Genomic DNA, 11,179 nt, shown 5'->3' on the forward strand with positions numbered 1-11,179 from the left:
TGTGTGTGTGTGTGTGTGAGAGAGAGAGATGCATATGGGTAGAGCTGTGTGTTGCATAGGTGAGTGGTTGTGTGTGTGTGTCATACACTTGTGAGCATGTGTATGTGTGGCAGGGTACCTGCCCTAACACATCATCACCGGTCCAGTAGGCACAATTGCACAGCGATAATAAGTAAAGATTATAGTAAAGTCATAAAGAGCATGAGAGATAGAAGAGAGAGAGAAATAATGGAGTCAGACACATTTCATGGTAGCAATGCTCACCTCAGCCTCACGTGGTGGTCCATGTGGAGAGAGAAATATTTAATGCTAACCAAGGCTTTTATATTCTCTAGGGATATGCAAGCCCCCTAATTACAGGTGAAGACATACGTCACAGGAAGGGGTTGTGCGTAGGTAATACAGTAATGGGAGGGGGTCGATCTAGGGGTATCCACGCAATAGGAAGAGGAGGGATTGGGGGGTATACATGTGGCAAGATAGGCGGATCCTAGATACAGGATGGAGGCCTGACTCTGGATGTCACAAAGCCAGTTTGACCTGTTCCCTGTCACCACTATCTGTAGGGTATGCACTCCACCTACAGGAACCAAACCAATGACTACAGGCCTCTAGAGTAAGGTGACCAGACATCCCGCTTTTGGCGGGACAGTCATGATTTTTAACAATTTTTCCCGCATCCCGCGGTGTTTTTAAAAAGTCCCGATTGTTTGAAAGAATGCACGACAAGCTAGGGTATACGGTTTTCGGCTGCTATGTGGCTATTTCGCCAGGATATGAGTTTTATCAATGGTGTCCCGCTTTTGTTCCACTTTACCAATGTTGACATCTGGTCACCTTACTCTAGAGAGAAGTAGCCTATTGTCCTTAACAGCAGGGATCAGGACCTTCCGTAGTCTGGTGACTGACTGTCTCCAGGAAGGATATTTGTGAGCATCTGACCTCCCCTCATATGCTAGCAAAAAGCCCCTAATGCTTGGCATGCCTTTGGGGGAGACAAAGCAGGAGCAGTCTCTTTATAATTCCACATAAGTGTGTGTGGTGGTGGGCAGTGTATGTGCTAGAAACCCTTGAGTAAGCTGGGGAGTCTATGGAACCCTCAGAACACTGCCTCTAAATGCCTAAGCTGTTCAGAGTGACACATGAGACCAGTTACTTGCACACAGGTGAGGGCCTGGGGAGTGGCAGGGCAGGAGAGGACCAGGGTGGCAAGAGAAGTGGCCATGTGGGGTGTGTTTCAAAACTTGCTGGTGCAGACCGAGAAGTCACCCATTTAGAAGGTAGAATTGGATGGGTTTCTGCGTATTCACAAGGCGTGCAACCGTCAGAACCATTAGAGTATTTTCCTGGCCTCAAGAAGAAAACCCCATATCCCATAGGTATCACCCCTCCCTGGTCCTGAGCTCTAAGCGACATATCATCAGATTTCTGTTGCTCCAGTTACTGATGCTGGGCATTGCATGGGGGTGGAAAGAGACCGCTTTTTAAGACTGGCTGCTTTCGCTAGTATGCTTCAGGGTTCACCCACGGTAGAGTATGTATCAATACCTCACTTCTTGTGATGGACCCACACTGTGTGGGGCCTTGGTGGGCATTCAGCTGCTCACTTCAAGGTTAGGGTTCAAGCTCAGCAGGAGAAAGGTGAGGCCTTCTGTTTCTGGAATGATTCTAGCCTTGGAGACCCTGTGGGCAGCTCTGTCTGTCCTCCAGGGTCACTCTGATCAGAGGCACCACTTTGGGGGAAACTCGGCGTGCTGTCCATGCTGCCACAGATACCCAAGCCATGCTCCTGTGGGGACAGACGCTTCCCTTTCTTTAGGATCTGCACCAGGAATGGGATTGCTCTGTCAGATGCTCGCTCCGTGTTTCCTTGTTCGAAATCTGCCAGCCTGTTTTACCAAAGGCAGGGAGGGCATTTGAAACTCCCACTGGCGATGAGGAATTTAAATGAGGCCTGACCCTCTGCAGCTTGACTGTGCATCCACGATGGCCACTCTGGTGGCATGGCGTGGCGTCTCATCCTGGTCTTGATTCTCTGAAGACCAGCGGTTGCTTCTTTTCACGTGTGCTGGTTTGTTTATCATGGGAGAACTTTCTATTCAAAGCCCTGACTGACTTTGAAAGTTTTGTTGTTGTTGTTTTTCGTTTATTATTGACTTGTAAATGGTCTTTACATATTCTGGCTACAAGGTCCTTATGAGATGCCTGATTTGCCACGCTTTCCCCTGGTTTGTCGTTTCACTTTCTGTCCTTTGATGCACAAAGGTTTTCAATTTGGGCAGTTTCATGGATCGATTTTTGCTTTTGTTGCTTTGATTATCGTGTCTGACGATCCTCAGCCAATTCAACATCATGACAATTTCCCCTACGTTTTCTTTTCAGAGCTCTTTCAGGGCTTTGTTCTTAGACTGAGGCTGGCCTGTGTTGGTTCACTTTGACACATGGGGTGAGCTGAGAGTCCAGCTTCACTTGTCGGCACATGATTAGCCCGTTTTTCCAGCGCTGGGTTTAAAACTAGGCTTCTTCTCCCATCGCACATCCTGAGCACTCTTGACACAGGCCAGTTGAGCTGAGAGTCTGGGTTCGTTCTGAACCCTCAGAGAAAGGCCACTGCTGTGCATGTCCATCCCTGTGCCAGCAGCACACTGTCTGGCTTTACTGTCTGGTTTATAGTAAGTTTGCTGTCAGGGGACGTGAATCCTCCCTCTTTATTGCCCCTTTTAGGTTCATTTTGCCATCCTGGGGCCCTTCTGTTTCCATGTAAATTTTAGAATCAGCTTCTCAGCTATAAGAGAAGCCAGCTGGGGTGGCCCCGAGCTGTCATAGCTGCAGGGCCACTGTCACAGCGCTAATCCGAACATGGGATCATCTCTCCCTTTATCTGGGTCCTCTTTAATTGTGAGCAATTTCGTTTAAAAGCACTTTTATTAGCCCTTTATCCACATATCGTACAATTCAGTAGTTCAGTCATCAAGAAAAGCTGTGCAATCATCATCACAATCAATTTCAGAACATTTTCTTCTTCCTTGTACTCGTTGTTAATAGTGTACTCGTTATTATTTTTAATTCTGGCACAAATAAACATAAGAAAATATTCTCCAGTTCAACAACCTCTACATGTATAATCAGGGCCACTGATTATACTCTTCATGCTGTGTAACCATTACTGATATCCCTCTTCAAATCACTCCATCTTCATTAACATAAACTCAATGCTCCCAAGCAAAAACTCTTCCTCCTTCACCCATGGTAACCACTGGTCAACTTTGGTTTTTCTTTTCAGTAGTTTTCTTGATATAAAATTCACATCATACGTCCATAGTTGAGTCACTTTTAAGGAGTTGTATATACATCATCACAATCAGTTCTAGTGCTCCCTTCCCCCTCCCGCATTCATTGTTTGCTCCTCAATTCCCCTCCCCACCCTCCCGGATAAAGCACTACATCAGTTATTCTCTCTGTGCATCCACTCAGCAATCTTTTACAGCCAGGAGAGGGCATGTTCTGTCCTTGTTAAATTTGTTTTAAGTGTTCTGTTCTTTTGAGGCTATTGTGCATTTGTTAATTTCATTTTGGATGATTCATTGCAAATGCATAGAAATACAATTGATTTTTAAAATGTCAACCTTGTTGAGCTCATGTATTAGTTCTAATCATATTTTAGTGGATTGCTTCAGATTTTTAATGACAAGGCAGTGTCATCCATGAAAAGCAATAGCCAACTTCTTCCTTCCCAACCTGGGCTCCTGCCCTGGTGGGAACCTCCCGTGGCCTGGTGAACAGGTGGGGGGAGCAGGCAGCCTTGCCTTGCACTTGGTCTGCGGAGGAAGCCCCATCTGTCTCCATCATATCTGTCTGCTCTGGGTGGCTTTATTAGGCTAAGGAACTGACTGTCCTTCCGTTCCTGGTTTTCTGCATGTTCTTTTTTTTTTTTTTAACATTTTATTAGGGGCTCATACAACTGTTATCGCAATCCATACACACATCAATTGTGTAAAGCGCACTTGTACATCATTCTCAAACCATTTTCTCTCCACTTAAAGCCTCAGCATTAGGTCCTCATTTTTCCCCTCCCTCCCCCGGTCTGCATGTTCTTACTGTGAAAGGATATTGGATTTTGTCCGGGTTTTTTTTTCTGTGTTAACTGAGATGATCGTGTGATTTGTGTCCTTTTAATTCTCTTTATATGATGTACTGCATCGCTTTCCACATGTTAGACCAGTCTTGCATCCCAGGATTAATCCCACGTAGCACGATGTATAACTGAACTTGGCAGTTTTGTTAGTATTTTGTTGAGGATATGCACATTTGTACTTATAAGAGAAATTAATCTGTAGCGGTTTGTTCTCTTTGGTGACTGTCCAGTCTGAGTATCAGGGTGTCGCTGACATCAAAGCATGATGTGGGAAATATACCCTCCTCTTCTCTTTTCTGGAAGAGTTTGTGAAGTATTGGTTTTGACTTTAAATGTTGGGTAGAATTCAGTAGTGAAGCCCTCTGGGTCAAGGCTTTTTCTTTATGGATCGTTTTTTGTTTTGTCATTTTCACTATAAACTCAATCTTTCGCCTGTTATACATCTATTCGGATTGTCTATTTCTTCTTGTATCTTTCTATAAATCTTTCCATTTCTTATAAAATATTTAAGTCACTGACAGTTACGAATGTTTTTCATCAATGCCTTGGACGTTTTTTCTTCAAGTACCCTCAGCGGTTGATCATATGCTCCTCAAACATTTCTTTTGGGTACACCTGGCGCATCTTCCTTCAATACTATTGGTTCTTGATCACTCTTGAATGGTTGAATGTTGACCAGTTCTTCTGGGTACAGTGGGTCTGTGTATTCTTTCCATCTTCTTTTGATGTTTTCTGCTTCATTCAACATTTTGTCCACAGAATACTTTAGTATTACAACCCGAGGCTTGAACTTTCCCCCGACAGTTCTTTCAGCTTGAGAAATGTCAAGTGTGTTCCTCCTTTTTGGTTTACTCACTCCAGGTCCTTACACATATCATTGTAATACTTTGTCATAGACTGCAGAGGAACAAACAAATCTGCCTCAGAAGCAGTTAGACGGTTCCTTAGAAGTGAAGCTGACAGACTTCATCTCGTACTTCGGGCATGTTATCAAGAGGAACCAGTCCCTGGGGAAGGACACCATGCTTGCTAAAGTGGAGCGTCAGTGAAAAAGAGGAAGCTCCTCAATGAGATGCGATGGATTGACACAGTGACTGCAACAGTGGGCTCAAATATAGTAGCAATGTTTCATTCTGTTCTATGAGTTAAAACCAACTGGAGAGTACATAACAGTAGTACAATGTATGTACCCACGAAGCTTCACCACCCACTGCGGTTGAGTAGATCCCAACTCACAGTGACCTCATAGGGCAGAGTAGACCTGCTCCTTTGTGTTGCCAAGACATCAGATCTTTTTTTTTTTTTCAGGGGCAGGCCAACAAGGCTTGCTTTTATTGAGTGACTGATCAATAGAACTTCCAAGGCCACGATATCCAGAGAAAAGAGGGAGAGTTTATTTCCTGGTCTCTTCCTCCTTGGACAGAGTCTTGACGATCTCTTCTTTCTTGGCCTGGAGTCGCTCCTCTCGGTGCTTGCGTGCTTCCTTGGCCTTAGACCTGCGCGTCTCAGCCTGGCCAGCCAGGAGCTTCTTGTGAGCCTTGTCTGCCTTCAGCTTGTGGATGTGCTCCATGAGAACCCGCTTGTTCTTAAACACATTCCCCTTCACCTTTAGGTACAAGCTGTGATACATATGGCGGTCAATCTTCTTTGACTCCTGGTATCTCCTGAGCAGCCGGCGCAGAATCCGCATCCCCCTCATCCACGTGACCTTCTCAGGCATTCGAGCATTGGCAGTACCCTTTCGCTTACCTATGCTCATATGCCTGCCCTTCCAGCAGGCTAGGGTATTTTTGTGGCACCGGGCCTAAGAATGGACGGTCACAGGCTTGCGGATGATGAGGCCATCTTTGATCAGTTTCCGGGTTTGCTGATGGGAGTTGGCATTGGCAATTTCATTGGTCTCGTTGGGGTCCAGCCAGACTTTCTTCTTGCCACAGCTGAGGAAGCTGGAGGCAAGCCTCTTCTGAAATTTGAGCATACTCGTGGCTGCGGCCCGCAGCGCCAAAAGGAAAGCAAGACGTCAGATCTTTATAGGAGCAGACAGCCTCATCTTTCTCCCACAGGACAAGGGATGGATTCAAACCTCTGACCTTGTAGACGGTCATTTTACTATGCCCATTTTACTATGCCACCACGCCTCTTTAAAAGAAAAGCTTCCCTAACTAGAAATCTAACCCTGGGTCATGGCAGTGAGAACACCAAATCCTAATCCTTGCATAATTTGCCCCCCTGTACAATCAGTATTGATGTCTCCTTCTTTATTTCTAATTTAGTAATTTGAATCAGATCCCTGGTGGCATAGTGGTTACATGTTGGGCTGTGATCCAAAAGGTCTTCAGTTTGAAAGCACCAGCAACTGCTTGGGAGAAAGATGGGACTTTCTACTCCCATAAACAGTTAAAGTCTCGGAAACTTACAGGGGCAATTCTACCCTGCCAGGTAGAGTCGCTAGGAGTCCACACTGACCCAACGGTAGTGACAGAGTTTGAGTCTACTTGCTAATGAGTCAAAGTCGGTTGGATGGCGGTGAGTATGGTGGTTTTGAGTTTTTCTTTTTTTCTTCTTAAAGAGCTCTGGTAGTATACTCGGTTGATCAAAGTAGCTAAAGTTTTGTCAGGTTTTTAAAATCTTCTCCAAAAAGCAGGTTTTGGTTTCGTTGAGTTTCCTTTTTTTGTTAGTTACTGCTCTAACCATTACTCTTTTCTCCCTTCTGCTTGCTCTAGATTTAGTTTTATCTTGTTTTCCCTTTGTCTTCAGCTAGAAGGTTGATTTGAAATTTCTCACTTTTTTGATGTAGACCTTTACAGCTCTGAATTTTCCTGGAAAGATGACTTTAGCTGCATGCCAGTTTCTCCATGCTGCCTCTTGATTACTACTCATCTCCAGATTGCTTAACTTCCACCTGTGAGCCTCCAGCTTTCTTACTGTTATTATTAGCTGTATTCCATTGTGGTCAGAGAACATTCTTGTCTTATTTCTTTCCTTCTCCATGGATTGAGGTTTTTCATGGCCTAAAGCGTTCCATGTGCGCTTTAGACAGTATCTATGCTGTTGCCGTTGGCTGATTACTAGCCGTGTCAGTCAGGTCCAGTTGGCTTACAGGGTTCCAGTCTTCACTTTCCCTGTCAGTCCACCGATTGCTTGATCCATTATCGAATTGTCCATTTCTCCCTTCACTTGTATCAATTTTGGCTTCATGTATTTGGATACTGTTATTAGCTGTATGAATGTCTTAACTGTAGTATTTTCTGATGGACTTTTATCATAAAATGTCCCTTTTGTCTCTATCAGCGTGTTCTTTATTTAATAGCTTATTTTATCGCATATTAGTATGGCCACTCCAGTTTTCCCGTGATTGCTGGTCACATGATGTATCTTTTCCCAATCTCATTTTCCATCTATTTATACCAATGATTCTAAAGTGTTTCTCCTGTAGGAAGCAACATAATCGGATTTTTAAATCCAGTCTGACAGGTCCCTCCCCATTGGTTGGTCTGTGCAGTTCACTCACATCCAGTGTGATTATTCATACAGTCGGCTTCACATCTGCTACCTTACTTTTCGTAAATCGGTTTTGTTTTGGCTACTTTGGAGATCTCGTCTGTTAAGTCTGACAACTGGTTGTTTTCACAGTTTTTCTTGTCTGATATTTTCCTGCCATATGGGCCGCACTTTCCTGATTCTTCTATCATAGTTTTGTTGTAAACCGAACATTGTAGATAAAATACTGCAGCAACTTTGGTTGTAGCCTCCCCCTGAGGTTTGTTTTTTGTTATTGCTTACGTGTGTGTGTTGTGGGGCAGGTGACTGGATCATCTTTTCAAGTTGACGCCGACTCAGAGTGACCCTATAGGCCAGGCAGACTTCCCCTGTGAGCTGCTGAGGCTATCAATCTTTACAGGAGCAGAAAGCCTCATCTTCTCAAGGAACCACTTGGTGGGTTCGAACTGCCAGGTTTGTCGTCTACAGCCCAACTCATCACCCACCTTTCCTTGACCACACCAGATATGAAGCCCCCTGACTGCTGGCTGATTTCGCTAGCGTTCACAGCCGTGTAAAGCCAGCACCAAACCCACTGCCATCAAGTGGGCTCCCACTCATAGTGACCCTACAGGACAGAGCCAGACTGCTCCCGGAGTTCTGAGTCTGTCCATCTTGAGGCAAGCAGGCTGCCTCATCTTTCTGCCTGAGTGGCTGGTGGGTGTGGACCTCCAGCCTTAGCTGACCAGAGCCTGTGCCACTTGAGCCCCACCAGACTTCCTCCTGGCAACACTAGAGGTATAAACTCTGCCCTTCACCAACCTAACCCAGAGGCGGCTCCAGGTCAGCACAGAGGAGGAACCTTCTGTTTTATCTGTGAGGGAAGTTAGGATCAGCGGGGACAGAGGGACGCAGCCCGGGCTTTGGGTTGCCGCGGGCTGGGAGGAGGACCGGCAGAGGAGGGAGTGGCCTCAGTTAAACAGTCTGGCTGAGACCCTCAGGAGTGGGTGTTACTTCCTTGGTTGTTTGACCTCAGGGGCAGTCCCGGCTCCTTTCAGGATTTTTTGTCTTTAAGTACCCTTCCCCAGTAATTCGGGGCTGGCTCAGCAGTGCCAGGAGTGGACCCCCTTTCCCTCTCCTTCTTGGGGTGCCTGGGTGTTCCCCTCCCAGGCTGCGCTGGCTGAGACCTGCCAACCCCGCCCCTTCCTTCCCACAGGGCGAGTGCTCCCCCAAGTGCCGCAACCTCTTTGTGCTGGAAACGGTGTGCGTGGCCTGGTTCTCCTTCGAGTTCCTGCTGCGCTCCGTGCAGGCCGAGAGCAAGTGCGCCTTCCTGCGGACGCCGCTCAACATCATCGACATCCTGGCCATCCTGCCCTTCTACGTGTCGCTACTGGTGGACCTGGCGGCCGGCGGCCGACCCGGCGCGGGCGCGGGCCCTGCGGGCGGGAATAAGCTGCTGGAGCGCGCGGGGCTGGTGCTGCGGCTGCTGCGCGCGCTGCGCGTGCTCTACGTCATGCGCCTGGCGCGCCACTCGCTGGGGCTGCGCACGCTTGGGCTGACGGCGCGGCGCTGCGCGCGCGAGCTGGGCCTGCTGCTGCTCTTCCTGTGCGTGGCCATGGCTCTCTTCGCGCCGCTCGTGCACCTGGCCGAGCGCGAGCTGGGCGCGCGCCGCGACTTCTCCAGCGTGCCGGCCAGCTACTGGTGGGCCGTCATCTCCATGACGACCGTGGGCTATGGCGACATGGTGCCGCGCAGTCTGCCCGGCCAGGTGGTGGCGCTCAGCAGCATCCTCAGTGGCATCCTGCTGTTGGCCTTCCCAGTCACCTCCATCTTCCACACCTTCTCGCGCTCCTACTCGGAGCTCAAGGAGCTGCAGCGACGCGCCGCCAGCCTCGAGCCCACCCCGCGCGAGGACAGCACGCGCTCCCCGACCGAGGGCAGCGCGCACAGCCCCGACGGCCTCCTGGCGACCGCGGACGCAGGCAGTGCGGACGCAGGGCCAGGGCCCGAGCAGTGGGCCTGAGCACATCGTCCCTGACCTCATCTCCCGCCGGCCCGGAGACCCGGACCCAGGCTTCACCACGGCTGCCAGCTGAGAAGGAGGGTCTTTGCTCGCCTGGCCTCTGCCAAAGCCCGCTGCTGCCAGTCCATGCCGCTGCCCGCTGGGGGGGGGGCGGGCATCCCAGCCCCTTTAACCCAATGCCAGCTCCTCCTCTTGGGTTCCCACAGCTGCGGTCCCCGCCCCCACTCCAGTGTATGCCCCGCAGCGCTGGATAGGCCTCACCCAGCCCACATCTTGCCCCCTGCAGCGCCCCCATCTTCTCCGTGGGTCTCAGCCCAGGCGGGGGAAGCGCCCCCAACGTGGAGTGCCCCAGAAGGCTATGGGAGACTCCGCCGGGCAATCCAGCGTTCTCTTCAAACTGCATGCCCAGGGGTGGCCGCCACACACACAGCAGGTCCCCGCACCCCTAAGGGAGCTGTCAGAGACCTGTACCACAGCCTTGTAGCAGCAGCACCTCCACTGTGCAATAAATCCATGCACCCACCCAGTTGTCTGCTTCTCGGCCCTGGGGCCACCTGCCCAGGCGGCAGGCAACAGTGGAACTGGCCTTGACACCTTCCTGACCTGCCAGCCCCAGCCCCTCCATCCCCACTCCTAGTAGCACCACATCCGTGAGCATGCTGGGACACATACCCCCCATATCCCTGTCTGCCTCCCCCACCACGAAGGCAGGGGGTGTTCCAGGGGTGTTGGAATGAGCACCCCAGAATGCCCTGCCCTCCCGTGTGGCCTGCTTCCAGCCCTGGTACATCTCACAGGCTCCACATCCTGGGTAGCCCTGTTGCCTGAAGCCATCTCCAGTGGCCCACACAGGGCTCCCTGGAGCCCCAAGCAAAAAGGGCTTCCCTTGCCCTGGCCCTTTTAGTGTTTAGCAGTCCCCAGGTTTGGAGGTGGGGTCCCTATGGCAGTCCTTGGGGTGCACTGGCCACTGATTTCAGCTGGGGAGGCAGATGCCCAGAGCTGGGCCAGGCCTCCTGACTGAGGCTCTGGAGTGCTCATCTGCTCCTGCGGTCCTCGGGTGGCTCCTCCCCCCCAGGCCAGTGGGGACTATCAGAAGGGGAGTTGGAGAGGGCAGGGCCAGGCTGACACCCCTGAGATGGGCAGCTGTGGCACATTCCTGCAGACAAGGGCTCAGCCTGCTGCCCCCAGGAACACCTGGAACCAGGGCTCCAGGGACAGGCTGGCCTGCTGCTGACGGTCAGCTGACCCCTCGGGCTTCTGATGCCCCACCTGACCTGTGTGACCCTGCTACTTCCATCCTCAAAGCTGCCCTCAAGGCATCTGCTGCCTTTTCCCTGGTGGCTGTTGAGTGACCTGTTTCCGCTGCCACTGGGTGACCACACCAGGAGGGAAGGACTCACCCATGCATCTCTACCCCCCTCCACCCTCACCTCCAGGGACTCACAGGGACAGCCCCACAGGCCCAGGAGCCCCTCCAGACCAGGCAAAGGCCACTCGGTCACTGCAGGGAGTGCTTGTTGCCTGCCAGTTCTCGAGACTAA

General features: G+C 50.1%; 1 protein-coding gene and 1 pseudogene across 1 annotated transcript in view; one reads left to right on the forward strand and one right to left on the reverse strand.

The window, feature by feature from the left end:
* The window catches only part of KCNG2 (potassium voltage-gated channel modifier subfamily G member 2), a 17,397-nt gene extending 7,759 nt beyond the window's left edge, over window positions 1-9,638 (forward strand). The window contains exon 2 of the mRNA XM_004715941.1: window positions 8,832-9,638. Within this exon, the coding sequence (XP_004715998.1) occupies window positions 8,832-9,638 (807 nt within the window). The remainder of the gene's footprint in view (window positions 1-8,831) is intronic.
* On the reverse strand, window positions 5,529-6,113 carry LOC105979802 (annotated as a pseudogene).
* Window positions 9,639-11,179: the final 1,541 nt, after the last annotated feature.

This window comes from Echinops telfairi, unplaced genomic scaffold (genome assembly GCF_000313985.2).
Source record: "Echinops telfairi isolate 266 unplaced genomic scaffold, ASM31398v2 ScPeMD7_7400;HRSCAF=8409, whole genome shotgun sequence".
Taxonomy (NCBI): Eukaryota; Metazoa; Chordata; class Mammalia; order Afrosoricida; family Tenrecidae; genus Echinops; species Echinops telfairi.